At 44.1% G+C, this 19,231-nt stretch overlaps 1 protein-coding gene across 1 annotated transcript in view; it reads left to right on the top strand.

Moving 5' to 3' along the window:
• Window positions 1–19,231, top strand: part of LOC118026220 (transient receptor potential cation channel subfamily M member 3) — a 94,950-nt gene that overhangs the window by 43,150 nt on the left and 32,569 nt on the right. Inside the window, exon 13 of the mRNA XM_035028968.1 lies at window positions 2,574–2,748. Coding sequence (XP_034884859.1) covers window positions 2,574–2,748 — 175 coding nt within the window. The remainder of the gene's footprint in view (window positions 1–2,573; window positions 2,749–19,231) is intronic.

The raw sequence follows: 19,231 nt of genomic DNA on the forward strand, positions 1-19,231 counted from the left end.
CATATATCAACCTGCTGATTTTGCTTATTAAGAAAAAGATGTAACTCTACAGCCACATAGCTTAAAAAATACTGCTGGATATTTTTTTTTTTTAAGGATTTTATCTATTTATTTATCTGACAGAGAGAGACACAGCGAGAGAGGGAACACAAGCAGGGGGAGTGGGAGAGGGAGAAGCAGGCTTCCCGCTGAGCAGGGAGCCCCATGCGGGGCTCGATCCCAGGACGCTGGGATCATGACCTGAGCCGAAGGCAGACACTTAACGACTGAGCCACCCAGGCGCCCCGGGAAGAATCTTTCTTGTCTTTGGTTGTTTTGGCCCTTTGGGTGGATAGCAGACTCAATCTGAATGAAAACAGCCCTGAGAAACTAAATTATAGCAGTTGCTGTGTGTACTGGCTGAGTTTGCTTGGGTCAGACTGGCTCCTAAATTTCATGAGTACATACCTTCCTCTTCCCACCCACCTTTTAATCAATCCAAATGCACAGCATGAAGGACCCATTAGTGTTTTTTCATTGATAAAACTTTCTGTAAATAGGGCGCCTGGGTGGCTCAGATGGTTAAGCGTCTGCCTTCGGCTCAGGTCATGATCCCAGGGTCCTGGGATCGAGTTCCGCATCGGGCTCTCTGCTCCTTAGGAGCCTGCTTCTCCCTCTGCCTCTCTCTCTCTCTGTCTCTCATGAATAAATAAATAAAATCTTTAAAAAAAAAAAACAACAACTTTCTGTAAATAAAGGATGAAAGAATTTTACAAAATAGAGGATGATCAACAGGCCTATGTTTCCTATAAAACTGTTTCAACACAGCTGGCTTACTCACTTTTAAGAGAGTTCTGAGGCCGCTATGCTGTGAAAGGAATAACCAGCTAAGTAGCATATATTTTTAAGAACAGTGAACAAATATGAATGAACGTCAAGTTTTGAGAGATTCCTCTTGAGTCTCAAGGTCAGACGATACTTGCCAGCTGGGTTTCGAAGTTGCCTTGACGATTGATTAATTGACCTAAAATATAGTGAGCCCCCCAGTGTCCTCAGACAAACAAGAAGGCTCTGGTGTTTTAATTCTAATAACAGGCACCGTGGAATATATTCTTTTAAAATTAAATTCTAAAGCAAATTTAAAGCCTTTATCATCATTGATAAAATTATCATTAGTGTTTCTTCGTGAACGGGTATCCCTTCAGGAAGTTTGATATCCAAGAGAAGGTCGTCTTTTGTATTAGATGGTTTGATATGAGGGATAGAAGCCAGTCTCCAACTAGCTTAAGCACAGGAGGGATATATTGACTTCTAGAAGGGCAAAATGAAACCGCCCTTAAGGGCTGTTGCAATCAGGCCCTCAACCACTGTCAGGACATACTCTCTCTCTGGAATACCTGCTTCATTCACTCCTCATCAGTTTCACTAGTGGAAGCCTCAGCCTCAGACACTCTGAATTCATATCATTACGGAAAAAGAAAGGGAGCTTCTCTCTCCCAGCTTCAGTTGAAAAAAAAATCCAAAGAAAGGATTCTGATTGGCCCGTCTTATGTCACATGCCTACCTCCTATCACTGTTGCCAGAGGGTGAGGTACCATGATTAACCTAGCCTGGAAAAGACACCTATCTTTGTGGCCAAAATGGGTGGGAACTGCTTCTAAAAGAAGGAGGCAATGGGTTCTGGCCAGGCAAAATAATAGTTATTACATCCCCATCTATTTTTGGTGATAAAAGGAAAGTAATTTGGCATATGAGAAACAGATCCCAGATAATATGTATCATGAAAACAAGCAAAAAAGAAAGGAATCAAGAGGAACGTTATGCTCAAATGCAGTCAAGAGAATTTTATAAACATGTCAAGATGAAAATCCAACATTTCAACAGCAGACACAGAAATGGGCCATTAGACAACCTGATTATACTGCCCACAAAAACACCATCCATAACTGATAGGATATGCTACAAGAGAATTAAATACAGAAAGAATGGTTCTCTGAGGGACTGGTTTGTGGTAGAACACCAGACGATGAGGTGGCGCCACAAGAATAAGAAGGTATATGATGGATATTTGGGTTGTCCTAGCTTTGTTCGCAAATGATTATTTTCTTGAGCGTTCCAACTCTTCATTAGCCCTTCCAACTTAGGGAATTTACAGCATTGCAATAATTCTTGAAATAGTTCAATTATCCCAATTTCAATTTTGCTAAGAAGAAAGAGACCCAAGGAGGACATTTGCCCTTCCCAGGAACAGAGACAAAGTTAGTACTGGATTCGTAGCGAGACCCGAGCTTCATGTGACTCCCATGCCTATTCTTGACTAGGTGGCACAGACAACAATGAAAAATGAGGGGGTTCCATACTATGTGTGCTTTCTTAAAAATGATTTTTGAGTTACTGATTAAGTTCTGTGGAAATTGCTTCAACAGACCAAGTGTTCTCTTTCTTACTTGGACCCAGCTGTCTATCTGTATATCCCTTAGCAGTAATATTAAAACTGATCCTCCTTCAAAGGTCTCCATCAATGTTGGTGTCATAGGAACATTCAGTCATATGGATTTTCTTTTGTTTCTCCCTCTGCTTCCCCACCCTTCCAGATGATAGACATGATGTACTTTGTCATCATTATGCTGGTGGTACTGATGAGCTTTGGGGTCGCCAGGCAAGCCATTCTCTTTCCCAATGAAGAGCCATCATGGAAATTGGCCAAGAACATCTTCTACATGCCCTATTGGATGATTTATGGGGAAGTGTTTGCAGACCAGATAGACCGTAAGCAAGTTTATGATTCTCATACACCAAAGTCAGGTATTGAACTTCAATTGGGTCATGTCTTTTCCGAGTTCATTTGTTTGTTCTCAATAAATGGCTCAAGATAGAGGACCGATTCCTAGCTTGCTATCTTGGAAGAAAAAAAACAATTACAGAAGGCGAATATACAATTTTCATAAAGTAGTCCTCAGGTGTTTCTGCAGGTATGTCCTTTCTGTGACACAAATCGATATCTGACGTCCCAAATTTGATCAAGAACCATATAAAAAGATCTAAATTATTTGGGGATTCTAAATCCTAGGGCCATGTGTTGAATATTTCAATATTATTAAAATATTATGTCATTACTCCCCACCCTACCCCAGCCCCCAGCCTGTAAAAACTAAATTCCTTGGGTTTGACTTCAGAACAAATAAACAATTCTCTATTTTGCCGTCAGAATTCAAGAGGGCAAACATCTGCATGGTGTTTTCCTTGCAATGGAAACTATTCTTCAGCTCCTTTTCCCACTGTCTTAAATTATGTGCTATTGAGACTCAAAAGAAACTAGTATTCATTGCCTGGAAGTATGGAAAATGCCTTAGGTTATAAACTGAGTTACTTGCTGTAAACACCAGAAAAAAAAAAATAGTATCTATATCATGAAATGATTCAGTGTGAGGAGCGAGCACCAGCAGGCCCCCCAGTGTTTCATGCCCTAATAGATGCCAATTCTCTATAATAAACACCCTCTTATACAGAGTTTGGAGGTAGTTGTATCCATGGAGTCTATTCCAGCATTTTATTTGGACCAAATGTCAGGGCGCGCCAGGCTTTGGGAAATTATTTGGGAAGAAAGCATCAGGAAAGAAGTACCTTCCAGTATGGAAGAGCTAAATCCCTAAAGCAACTATTTCTCATTTTCCCCGAGGAGTTTAGCTCTAGAAATAACATCCCTCCAACATTGTCGAATTAACATTTTTGAAACATTTTTTGCTGACAAGCCAGCCATCTGAGCCCTGGACTGTGGTCACGGATCGGGGTTACATAACCAGGGAGTATAGTTTGTGAAGCACAGCAGCAGAGACCAGTCAGGACCCACCTCCTCCCCAGCCAACCCCAGGTAGGACTGACACCAAGGAAATAAGGAGCAAGCACCACAGAGCATGAGCCCTCTGGACCTGTGAGGAGTATGTGTATACTGGCAACAGGACACATTAATATGTCATTTTCCCTCCTGTGATGGATTCTGAACAACTACCTTTCTTAAAATGAGTCATCTGAGGCAAGAAGGCTTTTTGGAACACCTAATTGGAACAAATACTCATTTCAGGAGACTTGGCCAACCTCACTGAGGAAGAATTTTAACTCCATCTCCTGGTTGTAAGATCTTTGGTTGGCAATGTGCAGCCTTCACCGAGACAGCTTTCCAGGGCCTGGGGAAAACCCTTTGGGGATCGTTCTTTCAAATGGTCCCTAAAGGCAAAACAAACTTAAAAGCCCATCTACGATCATTCTCCTCAGAGATTAAATGTATTATTTCCCCCCAAGAAATTGCTTTCCACGTACATTATTTTGCCTTTTTTAGTTTTCCTTTCTTCCCCAAAATGAGATTAAGCCCCCATGGGTGTTTGACAGTGCAACATTTTGGGAGGGGATAACGCAGGAAGTGTAGGTGTGTTTTATAAATGGGATTCTGTCTGTCCCTCTACAAGTGGCCATTTATTGATGTTGTACTATGAGCCCAACCTAGTGCAACAGACACCACCATCTGGCTGAATAAGAGGATTTATTATTGTTATTTTAAAAGAAGGGCTGATTGTAGTTTAGAACTGGAACCCCACCCCCACCCCCAGAGATGGAAGAGAGGTGTTTTGTGTGAGTGAAGTATGAAAATAGATACCCCTTATTGTTCATTAGATCTGTGGTGCTCTATGTGTGTGAGAATAAATTTCTACCCCAAATCTCAATATAGAACTGACCCAGCCTTGGATGGATGCAACCTTCGTGACACCCTTCCCCCACTCACCTTCCTTCTTGACTTTCCGAAATTGGCTGCAATGGTAGCCACTGTTCTAAGCTAAATCAGCCAGTTTGCTGTTTAGAGTGCTAAAGAGCATTTGTCCTTTCTCAAATGGGTATAGGAGGCTGCCCCCAAATCTGTCATTACATTTGGCCAAGGTCATTGAACATCCATCCCTATCTTGGAAATAATTTGATTTCATGTTATGGCACTGGACAAGCCCAAGGGCCATTAGGTGACTGCCCCACCTAGCCACACAGAATTGCCTGGGAGACCCAAGAACCGAGCTGTTTGAGAAAGGTACAAATCATTGACGCGGCCCTATGGTGTCTTGCCTCCTTTCTGTGCGGTGTCCGGGCTGGTTTGTGAAGCATGTGTTCAGGCTGATGGGATCTCATATCCACCTGGACCCTCGGCCCTGCCCAGGGTCTGCCAGTCCCATCCTGTGGATGTGGCCCTGTGGGGGCCTCTTCGGTGCTGCTCATTCACACACACCTTCTCAGAGCGACTCATTTCTAATGTGATGCACGTGCTCCATATCGAACTCTTTCTGTTTTGAACTGCAAAACTGCTGAACCCATTTCATGTTTGGGGAAATAATCTTTCTTGGGATGAATGTACATGGATGGGTAACAGGGCCCAAGGGGTGGGTTCATAACATCTGTCTTCCACCTCAGACGGAGGACAGCTATAATGCCCTCGCTTCCGGGAGGCAGTGTTAACTGAACGACAGATTTTTTATATACACTCCCCATTTTTTTTCTTGTAGTTTGTCCTAAACCCAGAGACTTTCAATAAGGCCAAAAAAGCTGGAATGAGACTTCTGAGGTTACTTTCCAAATGTGCTTAAAGACTGAAAGCCAAAGAAATAAGAAAGAATGGAGTCACTGTAAAATCACAAAATAGTTTAGGGGGTTTTCACCTCTAAACTAGGTTAGATTAACACAAATGATAGTCTGGCATGAGTCTCGATGATCTGTAGAGGCTAAAAGATTTGCTTTGTGTCAGGAGCAGATGTGAGTGCAAGATCGTGATTGGCAGCAGCGTATGATGAAACTGGGAAGGGACAGTCATGGTCTGCTCTGCCGGGATGTTTTGCCTAGCACCCTGATGAGCTAATGAGAAATGACCTTGCCGTTGTCGTTGGATTGATGTTTAAGTTATATATAACAGCAGCCCTCTACAGCCCAATCTATGGGTTACTGTTCAGTGACTTGGGCCCCAGCTTGCTAAATGCATTGCTACCAAATGATGACATCCTTTTAAGTGTCTCATTAAGGTGACCCATGTTGCATGGCATCTGAGAGATGGTCAGGATCCCACTGGAGCCTGAGTGAGGAAAAAACCATTTAGAGAAAAGGAGCAACAGAATAAATTTCCAGCACACTCATGCCAAGGCCAGAGCAAAGCTAAAATTAGAGGGCCTCTCTCCAGTTGAGAAATGTGGTTCCATGGTAGATGAGGTACCTAGATATACACCTTTGTTGGCCGAGAAGATGGGGTGTCTCTAGCTTCCTTGAGCCTCTGAATGAATGAGACTTCCCTTTATTCACAGGGCATCCTTGTGTTTCCTGCCATACACGCAGATTTCCCCTGTACCGGGACAGGGGAAAAATGAATCACGCTCTTGAATGCATTAAATCAGGGTCTAAATTTAGTCCTTCTTTCTGCTGCTCTGAGTATTTTTACAAGTTTGGGTACTAATATGAAAGCAGAATGTCCAAAACTTACTTTCTACCATAACCACTTAATATTATTTGGTTGTTCCCCCTTGGCCCAAATTAACTATCCAATCTGCTTAATGCATGGGTCAATTTTTTTTTTCTCTTACTACCTATAGGGCTTTCCATCTGAAATTAATATGTAATTTGGAGTGAGAGGGCTTACTTTTGTTGCAGTTTGGTTTGGTGTTGTTCTATTTTATTTCTTTATTTAGTACAAAAGTTTTGCTATTTAAAAAACAAACAAACAAAAACCTTGCTCTTTCATACCCTTAAGGTGTCTGTGATGTTGACTGGATCGGAAGCATTGTTTTTGTCAGGAAACAAGGAGCCTGTATGTACATGTAAAGCTAAAACATTGCCTCGTATTATTTTTCTGTCTCAAATTATTTGTTCCTCACTTCACGTGTGGAAGTTAAGATAGCTCAAGGCCGGTCTCTAAAATGTGCCTGCGTATGGCAAAGCTTAGAACAGCACGAACAGAGAAGCTGGCTATTGTTATGCCTTTCGATCCTTAGACTCCTGGAAACTCGGGGCTCTGCAGCTGTTTGGTATTCAGGACTGACCTTCTCTAATGGATTCCGAGCACACTAATGCCTAACAGCCATAGCGTGGGGAGTGTTGCCTGACCAAAAAAAGTATTTTGGAAGAGAAAAACTTGAGCCAGGGCCAACTTTTGGGAAATGGAGAATTGTTTTTGCTGGGTTTTGTTTTCGCAGATTGCTAAGGAAGCAAGCCAGCAGAAGGCACCACCCCCTTTTTTCCGTCCCTGGAAGTCAGCTTACATTCTAGAGAATACCCACCCAACTTGTTTGCTAATGCAAACTGAGACTTAGTGAGTTTACAAACAGCAGAGCTATCTGCAGACAAGCCTTTGTGATGATTCAATACGCTATAGTGATCAACATTTGTTTCACTGTCACAATATTCATTTAGCCTTTGCTCATAGGTTGGGCTCCATTTTTAATCCATTCAGTCTTCATTCAGCAGATATTTATTTTGATCCTACTATGAGACAGGCATGAGGTAAAGAGATGCACATGTCAGAGATACTGTCTTTGAGGAAGTTTACAGTCCAATAGAGGCAAACTGACATTGACAATAGGTATGTGGAGATGGAGCCCCCAAAGAAAAGTAATCGGTTCTTAGGGGCACAACAGATGAAGTCTCGCAAAGAATGGGAAGGTTGAGCTGAGACCTGAAATATGAGCAGATATTTGCTGGGCAAATGGGAGCAGGGGGTGTAAAGGAGAAGAATGGCATTCCAAACTGAGACTCAGTATGGACAGTTCTAGGCACAGCAGGTAGTTTAATATGGCTGACTGTAGGGTGAGAGGCAGGAAGCAGGAAGCAGGGACAGATGGGTCTGAAGAGAGAGGAGTATAGACCTTGGAAGACTTATGCTCCATGTTCAGGGTAGTACCATGATCTGACATGTTTTAGTCAGAGCTCTCAAACAAAAATACAAAGATTGGAGGTGAGAGCGCACTAGCTAATGCAGTAGCAGTTGGGATGGAGAAGATAGGCAGCCTGAGACTTTAAGAAGATTAAATCAGAAGGACCAGGGCAGAAGTCAGATGGTGCACAGGGTGGTAATGGGGAAGTGGATAAGGATTTGAGATGGAGAAGTTGAAGGTCACTCTAAGGTTTCTGGCTCAGTTGAAAGAATGATGTCATTTAGTGAGATAGAGAACCTAGGAAGAAGAACTGTGAGGAGAGGTGGATTTATTCAGTTGGGGTCGGATGAAGTTTGAGGTTCCCATGGGAATTCCAGGAAAACCATGAAGGAGGCTATTTTATGCGTGGATCTCTGGAGCTAAGTAGAAAGACCTGGCCTGGAGATACAGATCTGGGGATCAAAAATATACTTCCAGCCACACAAGTGGGTGAGCTTGCCAGGGAGCACAAGTAGAGAGAGAAGGCCAGAGCAGAACAGTAGAATGGAGGAATCAACAGTATCAAAAGCAAGAAAGAACTACAATTAGCTGAATATTTAGAAAAAGTTCATTCAGCTAGACCTTTAGGAAGTCAGCGGTCATGTTGGCCAGAGAATTTTCATTTCAGGAGTGAATGCAAAAACAAACTACAGTGATTTAAGAGTAAATAAGCAGCTGATGAATCACAGATCTGTACCTTTGAAACAAATAATACATTATATATTTTTAAAAAAGAAGAAGATAGTAGGAAGGGGAAAATGAAGGGGGGGAATCGGAGGGGGAGATGAACCATGAGAGACTATGGACTCTGAGAAACAAACTGAGGGTTCTAGAGGGGAGGGGGGTGGGAGGATGGGTTAGCCTGGTGATGGGTGTTAAAGAGGGCACGTACTGCATGGAGCACTGGGTGTTATACACAAACAATGAATCATGGAACACTACATCAAAAACTAATGATGTAATGTATGGTGATTAACATAACATAATAAAATAAAATTTTTTTAAAAAGAGTAAATGAGCAGCAAGGCAAAGCATTTACTAGGGAAGAGAGAGAGAGAGGTGTTGTGTCCATGTGATGGTGGCAAGGGCAGGAGGAGGATCAATGAAACGGGGCTTTAAGAGAAAGAGTAATGTTTTGTAATCACCACTCAGGGAAGTCACTAAGTACGCATCAAAGGATTGCTTAGGGGCCACCTATTTGCATAGTTGGGTTTCCTGTTTTCTCAGTCAAGACTCAGCAGCCCAGATCAAGAACAAATAGTTGGATTAATCCAAGATTGAGGCGTTGCTGTGCCGGTATGGCAGAAAGAAAGGAGAGTAGGTCTTTTGAAGATGCTTACAGGGGTTTAAAGTTACGCATTAGGAGGTCTGAGAAGGAAGGAGAAGAAAATTAAGGTATAATATTGGTAAGTGCCTAGGAGGAAGAAGGAACAATCAAAGGATGAGAGTCCTGGCCTGAGCACCAAATGCTTTGAGAACTAAGGATCCCGAGAGGTGTGATGACAAGATGTTGTGGTCAGAGAATGATAAATTGATATTCGGAGTGCAGAGGTAGAACAACTTAGGAGAATGATAAGGTCCAGAATGATAAGGTCCAGAATCCAGGAATGCTGGATTCCAGGATATGCTGGAATTGAGGTCAAGCGTCTTGAAGCTAGGTTCTTCTGTGTTTGTCGCTGCAGCTATCGAAGTGTCTGTAGTGACAGGAGAGAGAGCGGACAGAAAGACTTTGATCAGAATTACCTGAAACTCAAAGGAGAAAGGGCTTCTTGTACAAGAGTGAAAAGCAAGAGGTCGGAAGAGGCAAAGTATCAGTGACAATGCAGACATTACTTATGGGAACCGCAATGGTGGATGTACAAGAATGTGCAGTTTTCATTTGAGAAGGTTACAGGGAAGGGGTGTCTTTCTGCAAAGTGGGATTTAGTTAAGGCAAGAGAATGGGGACTGGGCTTGTAGAAGTCTGAGAAAGTAGAGGAGTGTGTGTTTCGATGACAAGGGTGTTCCAGAAGGCTCCGGGGAAAGGGAGGGAAGGGAGAAATGGGAAAATTCAGTGGGCAGAGAGCCCAACATGACATGAGGACAGGAGCATAGGGGAGGATAGTTGACCAGAGGAACTTGCACTGTAGGAATCGAGGATGGTAGGTAAGAGAAGTAGGATGGGAATAACTATGTAGAGTTTTGAGGCAGCTGAAGACTAGAGCCCTAGTAGTATAAGGGCCCAAATTAGCCTAATGGCAGCTTGGCCTCATAGGCAGTCTAGAGCAACTTTTGCTCAGGTTTCCAAGATTGTGTTGAAGACAAATTGTTCGGATACTCTCAATGGATGAAAGTGGAAACTTCATGTAGTGACGCAGAACAACCAGATTCTAAAGAGGAACCACCCCAGATGGCTTGGAGAATTCTCCTGTCTTGGGGGAGGCCCTCCTTTTGAAATTAGCAGTCGCCTGTGATACGAGGGAAGCATCATCATTCGTTACCTTTCACAAGAATGAGCTCTTATTTTCACCCTGGAGTATTCCATTTTTCTTGCCTATAATTAAATGTAGTGCTTGGCCCGTCCTGGCCATTTTCAGCCTCTGTTGTAACAGAGTTGTAACTCTGTTAAAACAGAGTGCCTTTGGTACATGGTAGGTTTGCATGACTCCAAAGCCCATGCTTTTTCTACTCTACCACAAATACTCCAAGCAGTCCTACATAACCCCGTGGAAAATAAAGCATCAGCAGATGGGATATATTTAAAATTTTTGAAACTTTCTCAAAAAAGCTCTAAACCATTTCCTAAAAAGTTTACTTGGGGGAGAAAAGTTAGCTTCCCATCTAGCTGTTGAGACTATTTTGTCACCTATGGGGAGCTGACTTATCACTGGGGACAAGAGATATAAAAAGTATGTATCCCTCCTCATAGAAGCAGATCAGTAGGGTTTTCTTTAAACCTCTGGTGGAATTTGTCCTCTTTAGCACATGCAAAAATAGAAGGGGATTCTGTAAGATACAGAGAAAAAACTAGTCTCTGGCAATGCTGAATAGTAAGCCAACAGTGAAGGACAGAAAGAGTTCATGTTTTGTGCCAGCAGAAAAGTAGCAGAAAGGTTTACTAAGAGCATGTTTAAGATGAAAATAGTCATTAAAAACCAGTAATAGTCTGGGGCACCTGGCTGGCTCAGTGGGAAGAGCATACAACTCTTGATCCTGGGGTTGTGAGTTCAAGCCCCATGTTGGGTGTAGAGATTACTTAAAAATAAAATATTTTTTAAAAAATTAAAAAATTAAAAAAATAAAAACGAACAAAAAACCAATAATAGTCTGTCCTCTAGCCAGATGCAATTGACTACAGGTAGGAAAAGGTAATCACTGTAGATTGAATACTGGAGACACCTGCGTGGTGTATAACTCAACACAAGGCGATGCTGAACGTTGTCTAGAATAGCATTAAAAGCAAAAAAAGGGAGGCTATTTTTACCTGATCTGGAGCTGTGGCAAATCTGTACCTGGACACTGAGGATGGTGCTGGTCACTGTCTCTCAAGAAAGACATACATGCATTGAGCCAGAGAAGAGCAGCCAGACTTATCGAGGGAGTGAATGAAAAGCTGTAATTTGAGGACAGATCAGGAAGATGAGGACTCTTTGCTCCGAAAGATGAAAGCAACTATGTCTGGAGTCTGTGAACTCCCCAAATGAATCTCTCTGCAGAGAAAGTGCATATGACATGGGTCCCCAAATCCCAGTGTACACAAGCCAAGGATCCATTGAAGTATGAAAGTTGTACACTTGGGTCAAATAAAAGAAATGCCATTCTACAGAGTGGGTAGAGAACTTCAGGGATTTATTTCCCCTTGGAGATGTTACAGGAGAAATAATACAGTCTTAAAGTGAATTTTGAACATTTTATCTTTTTAATCATAACAAGGGAGACCCTGAACAAAAAGTGGCTTTTTTGTTTGTTTCCCCCTCCAAAATTTCTTTTGAAGAAAAAGGAAAAGGATGAGGGAAAAGAGGAAGAAGATTCTGCTATATACTGGAGGGCCCATATCATAGAAATGGCATGGATGATTCAAAATGGCATATAATCCCAAATCACATGTAAGCATTTGTGGAGAAGACATGCAGTCTGGCAAGTAGCAAATACTGTTAGTCCCCTTACCCAGATCCCCCCGCTTCCCCTTTACCAAAGTTCTGTTCGTATCGTCTGGTTTCTGTGTGCTTTGATGCTAAGGGCTCTTAGCTATGAACTTCACCCTTGAGCTGCAGGTGCCTCTTCACCACCCAAAGAGCCTAAAGTGCCTGAGAGTTTTTGTACCTCCAGGGCCTCCATACTCTCATGCTGCCTGCTGGGGAAGAAAGGATGACAGGGCATAAAAGCCCAGTTCCCTTGACTCTTGGCTTTAGTGGAAAAGCTACTATCTTTAGGACTACATAGTCGCTTCTTGAATGTGAAGTGCAATTCGTACTCCAAAGATCCCAGAAGGATCAGGCTAAGGCTTGGACTTCATCTGAAATTGCACCTTGGTTTTTTTTTTTTCTTTTTTTCCCCACTACTTATTGTGTTTCCTCCCCTTTCTTCTGTCTGGTTTCTCTTTTGGAGCACGGCCTTAACAAATCACTTTCGCGTGAATCCTTTGCAGAGGGTCGCTCCTGGAAGAACTCCACCTAAGAAAGGCACACAGGCCATGTGTATTGGAGGCTTCAGGACCCTGCCTTGCAGGGCAGAGCAGGAGACCATGGGCACCCAGATTATATACAAAGCAGACAGTCGATCTGGTCATCTGTTGTAACAAGGCAACAAGATTATCTCTCTCATTACAGATGACAGAGACTGATTTCCACCTTGTCCTTCTTTAACACTTGAAGTTGATGCTGTAACTCAAGGAATTATGTTCCCAGGAGTCCATTAAGGAGGCCATTCTTGAAGCAGGAAAGTTTATTTCAGTCTTAGAATCTTTTCCACCATATTTCTCAGATCCCTGCTCTGCACCTGCTCCTCCACCAGGCAGGCTCTGCCAGGAAACAGGAGATGTATAGACACTGTCTTAGTCTTTCAGGAGGTTGTAATCTGAGCCAAAGGGTCAGCAGACTTTTTCTATAAAAGGTCAGGTGGTACTGAGAGCCGTACAGTCTACATTGTAACTCCACAATGCAACAATAAATAAACTAATGGGTGTGGCTATGTTCCAATAAAACTTTATTTACCAAAACAGGAGGCAAGCCAGATTTGGCCTATGGGCAATAGTTTGCTAACTCTTCATTGAAATCATCCAGTTCTGCGATGGCTTTGGCTTCCTTCCCCCTTACTTCCGTGGATGAACTTGTGAAACCAGAGCTCCAGGATGGAATCAATTTCCTATTTGACGTTTTATCCAAATACAGAAGGTGACACTGCTTTGTGCCTTTATTTCTTCCAGGAGAAATGTTACCTTTCCAAATCAAGTACAACAGACCAAAGGGGATGAGGTCTGTGGTTGTTGAGTTAGTGTACAAGGAAACCACACTGCTTCAGGAGTGGGTATGGCTCCCAGACCACAGATGCAGATGCTGCCAGAAAATCAGCTTTATTTTTTATTATAACTCCACTGATTTCTGTTTTGAACATGCATCCCCATAAGCCGGAGGAAAATCACAACCTGAGGCTCAACCCTCATTACCTTCCCAGAGGCGGGTTAAGGTGGGAGTGGGGACAGGACGTAGTGGAATTAGCACATAGTTAGCTGCTAAAATGTCCATCGTCCCAGTCAGTTTGACCCTTCAGGTCTAGTGGATTTATGATGTCTCCCCGCTGTCCCAAATCCTAGACACTGTATCCCTCTGGGATCCCGCTGTCCACAACAGAATGGCCAGGAAAACCATGCAGCCTGAGCCCACAATGCACATGCAAGTTGGCATTCCCTCTCAAACCCCCTCACCTGTGTGCACAGACAAACATTTCTGCCTCCTCTCCTCCAGTCCTGCTTCTGCCAAGACATTTTTACCTGTTCCCCAAATCCTCCTTTCTGTTGCCCCTTCTACAAATGCTCGAAGGTCCTGAGCTTGTACATTTGGACCATAAAAGCAGCCAGAGACTCAAAGGCTATTTCTGGATTCTGACCTACAGCCCCTCCTTCCCTGATACAGAGCCAATACCTGCTTGAAAGACAAGAGGGAAAAAATGAGTATTTCAAAAGGCTATTCCGCCACACTGATTTAGCTGTCTTGTAAGTAAAACAGGATGCTCAAAATAAAAATAAACTCACTGGCTCCAGACATGCAGGGCATAAGCTCCATGTTTCAAAGGGTGGGTTGTATATAAAGGAATCGTGATCTGGTATCATAATAAATCATCTCATAGTATTGCTATGGGGATTTCTTGGTAGTGGGTCTGGCAAATTCCTCCAGAATAGCCTTGTTCAGTAGAGTCTTCTGCAGTGATGGGACTGGTCTAGATCGGCGCTGTCCACTACCTAGTTGCTAGTCACATGTTGTTAGTGAGCCCTTGAAATGTGGCTAGTACGAAGACAGTGAATATTAAATTTTATTTAATTTTAATTAATTTAAATAGCTGCATGCTGTTAGTGGCTACCACATTGGACAGCTCAGTTCTAGAATACAAAAACCCTTTAAAATGCCAGCCCCATGAGAAAAGAGACCACCTCTGCCTCGCTCCCTGCTGTAGCCTCAGCATCTCAGATTGTATCTGTCCCATAGTAGATGCTCAGAAAATCATACACGAATTAAACCCCGTGAAGCAAGGAATAGAAAGAGATAAGGTTGTTATCTGCTTTACCCCAAAAATTGTTTTGAGTTAAGTTAAATACAGTGATAGTGGATTCATGCATCACACACACACACACACACACACACACACACACAAGGAAAAGTGAAATTAGCTGAATTTATGTTCAAGAAAAGAATTATAGCCAGCCTCAAGGAATATTTACTGAACAAGTTCTTATTCTAGTCTGTGTATAGGAATTATTGCTGGACAGCTGTAAGGAAGGGAAGAAAGGAAGGAAGGAAAAGGGAAAGGGAGGGATAAAGGGAAAGAGGAGGAATGGAAGAAGGCAGGCCGGCCGGCCCTTGTTCGCTGAGGGCAGCTGGGGAAGGAAGAGAGGGCTGGGCGGCCCCGCAGTGGGGCTGGATGAGCCCTGTGCAGACAGCCCTGGCAGCTTGGAGCTGTGCTGTGCGGAAGGGGGTTGCCATGCCTCCTGGAACTGCAGTCCTTCCCAAAGGCACAGTGTTCTGACCAAATGCAGTGAGGCAGATGGCTGCTTTCTACTCAAAGCAGAGCAGAGTACACCCCTTCTGATAACATGGCCAGATTTTAGCTGATCCGTATTAACAGCCACCAAAAAATAGACTGATCTCCATGCAGGTTAACTATTAGCAGATAGGCTCACATGTTCATTGTTTTTTCCCAGATGTGACAGAGTCCAAATAAACCTGCAGCCTCGATATGTAGGGGGAGAATAAGGTGTTCAAGATCTCGTACAAGATACTGTCCAGTGGAGCGAATAGCTTCCTCTGGCTAGATTTCAGGCCATGTCTGCCAAGTGATGTTTGACTGAACTGCTTGGCTTTTAGCCAAGTTCGTGGTATCTGGAATCTCGGGCCTGAGGTTCCAGCTGAGGACATGCTCTGCAGGAGACCCCAATAACTGCAGGTCAGATACGGAATTTTGAGTCCTTGTCTTCGTGACACACTCAATTGGAGTAGATGACACCCACTGAGGAGTTAAGAATAGAGGGGAGCAATTTCTTGACCCGGGTTGTGGTTACATGGGTTTTCATTTTATACCAGACATATATGTTTTATGGACTCTTCTGTATAGAAATCTCACGATGTAAGATAAAAGAATAAAACAGGCAACCTGCAGTCACATCTTCCAGATTCTAGTTTGAATGAGCTCATTCACACAGTGACGTTTATTGAGACTTTCTGTGTGCCAGGCACCGTGCTAGGAGCTGGGGGTTAAAAAGAGATACACTTCGTTGCCTCGGCTTTGAAAAAAGTGTACTGGGGAAGACGGACAAGTAAACACATCATTGCAAATCACCATGATACGTATTTCCATAGAATGGATGTTTAAGCTTAAAGAAAAGAACACATTTGAGGGTGAGCAGGGGGAGACATGGCAAAGCAAAGCAAAGCCAGAGAGGACAAAGTATGGTCAGAGAAGTTCTCCTGGGGGTAGCAGATAAGCTGGATCATGACGAGTTTTCCAGACAGGAGAGGGGAGGGCATTTAGACAGAGGGACTGTCAGGTATAAAGCTAGAAAGAGGTAACAAGGTGTGTTCAATACAGGCATACTGAGATAGCTGAGAGACTCCCTCCCTGGACCAGCCACTGGGGCGAGTACCCCCTGCATGGTGCTCCCAGGCCTCCTTGACCTAACCTGGGCCAACACGTGACATTATATCGTTTTTGTCTGGTTTGCTTTGTATAGCCCCCACTGGACAATATGCATTTTTGGAGAGTTGGGTACCAGGATCTGTGTCCCATCTTTTTCACCAAGTTTGAGTAAATGAATGGAGAAGAGGTTAGAAAGGGGGATTGTAAAGGGCTTTGTTGGCCAGGCTCAGGAATTTGGGTCATTTTTTGATGGGAAACTCACAGCTCACCTTGTGTGGAGCCCCTGTGTAAGTTAATTCTCCAGTTTATGGATTGTGTAGGCTGTGCTCACCAGGCGGGGAGACTGTGGCTGGGAAAAGACACAAGCAGGATGCTCATTTCAGGGAAACTAGAGGAGCCACGGGAAAGTCTTTTGCTTCCAAGTGTCTTCTAGAAGGGGAGTAGCAAGCTTCAACGAATCAGTAGGTTAAACCTACTGACTCTTCTCCCCTTAGTGTGAGGTATTTGAGTCTTTAATCTTAACCCCCGAAGTAGCTGAAATCAGCATCCGGGTAAGGAGAGTTAGAATGGGGGCAGGTAATAAAGCAGATGACTCAGGCCGGGCGAGGCCGACTTTGACGACTTTGAACAGCCAGAGGACCCCGCAGGCTCAGGCGACTGTGTGCCTGGAGGGCAGAGAAAGTGAAACAGGGCATGGGCGAGGTTCACAAAGAGAGGTGGTGGCAAAAACAGCTTTGCCTACACGGCAGTTTTGCCAAGGGCCCCGGCCGATGCCAGGCCTGCCTCCAGAAACTGTCTTTCACCCTGCCGGCAGTAAATCGCTGATGCCCGGCTTGAAGTTCGAAAATCCTCAGGCCCTCCCCGTTTAGTCTGCAGGCACTGGGTTCCCCAGCTCCAGCTTGTCCAGTTCGGCCAGCGTGCCCCTCATCTGCACCACCCCCCCCCCCACCCTTCACTGCTAGAAGACTAACAGGTGCAGACGAGAGGAAAGAAGAGAGAGAAGAGGAATCAAGTGCATTCGGGTACCACCCTCTCAAACCTTTTCCTTTAGTTCCTCCTTTGCCTGTCTGCAGGTCTATCAGAAATCTATTTTCCAGGAAACTCAAAGGTCTTAAAGCCCCAGGACAGCCAAGAGAAGCTGGAATATTCCAAGTTTTCATGTGACCATGCAAATCTCCCACAGCGAAGGTCTACCCCACAGGTTCTCCACCAGGGGCAGTTTCGCCCCGCCCCCTGCCCTCAGGGGACATTCGGCTGCCTAGAAGTATTTTCAGTTGTCACAACTTGGAGGGGCTAGCAGCATCTAATGATAGAGGCCAGGGATGCTACTACATATCTTGGGATGCACAGGATGGCCCTTCCAAGAAAGAATTAGCCAACCCAAAATGTCAGGAGTGCTGAGCTTGAGCAAACCTTGTCTATCAGAATCCAAAATTCAACTTCTTATTGCTTCTCAAAAAAAAAAAAAAAATGTCACAAGAGAGTTGCTCTCGACATCTGCAAAGTCCTCGAAAACAAATCCGAAAAGATCCCGAGTCCTCACAACCTGAAGCCAGGAACAAAGTGCACCGGCCCCCATGTGCCATCCCTTACAGAGTTTCACATCCCCCTCTGCTCTGCTCATTCTCTTCAGGCCAAAGACCAAGTTGGACATCACGGAGTGATGGCATCACAATGACCAACGTGACAAACCACCTTTGGCAAGCACCCGTAGGTCCCATCTCCTCCTCTTGGGCACCAGTTTTGGATAGAATAAAGCCAACTGCCATTGCAGTGAAGAATGAGAAGAACCCAGAGGCCTGACTGATCATTCGGAATTCGCCAAAAATGTTGCTGATCTAGGCGAGGTCTAGCAAACTTCAACTCTTCCCTTCCCAAGTATATATCTGAGAAAAGTCAATGACTTTTTTTAAAAAAACAGGAAAGCACCATCCTGCACTAACAGAAAAAGTGGTTTGCGTGACCTCAGATGTCCTGTGACATTGTCCAGTTCAATCAGTCCAGATCATCATCTGGGACGAAGCGGGAAGGAGAACCACACTGCCCGTGATCGGACTCCATAGTGAGAGTTACTGACCAACTTGAGCACCACTGGACCCACTTCAAAACCATCTTTAAACATTTGCTGGAGCCAGTGACCCTCTCCTGAGTAGACCACGGGGTCCAACTTTACAAAATCACAGTCCTTGAAGCAAAGGAATGAAGTCTGCTGCGTGCCCTTTTTAATATTCTGAACAAGGGCTTCCGAAGCAAAATGTCACTGGGAACTGAGTAGTTGCAGTACGCTTCCAGGAAAGCCAGTTGCTGACAGGTACTTCAAAGTCATTTGTGCCACCTGAGGAACATAGTGTTCAGCTACCAAACTATATGTGGTGCATACGGTTCTATTATACAGCAAGTAATTGAATATACAGGGGAGGGACACCTCTCTCAAATAGGTCATGCACTAAAAGACTTGCTTCTTTTCAGTGGATCTAAGGCTCTACCCCCTCTCAGGAGTCTGCATAAGATAACCAAGTATCGAAAATGTCACTGCTTTGTGAGAAATGTATGGTGGTTGTACTTACGTCGATTGTACCAAACGTAAGGACGCCCGAGTTCTTTATTAGCTGTCAAGTGCGTTACAAGGGCTGTCATGAGTTTCATGGGTTTCTTCTGGCATTTGTAAGGGAAGGGAAGTCAGTTAACATTTGTTGAGATCCCAGTACCGGGGTTGGCACAGGCCCAGGCACATGATCTCTGGGAGCAGCGTGCTGAATCCTGGTTTACCACAGATGCGCGTGAAGAGCCGAAATGAAATAACTTGCTGCTGGCACACGGCCAGGGAGACAGAGGTGGAACTGGAGCCCAGGCCTGTTGAACTCCTAAGTCTGTGTTCTTATTTCTCCATGAAAACAGAAGGCTGCATCCAGCTGATCCCACAGTCCTTCCTTTTCCCTGCATCTTACTGTGGGGACGAAGCGGGAAGGAGAACCACACTGCCCGTGATCGGACTCCAT

This window comes from Mirounga leonina, unplaced genomic scaffold (genome assembly GCF_011800145.1).
Source record: "Mirounga leonina isolate KUSES-001 unplaced genomic scaffold, KU_Mleo_1.0 Mir_224, whole genome shotgun sequence".
Taxonomy (NCBI): Eukaryota; Metazoa; Chordata; class Mammalia; order Carnivora; family Phocidae; genus Mirounga; species Mirounga leonina.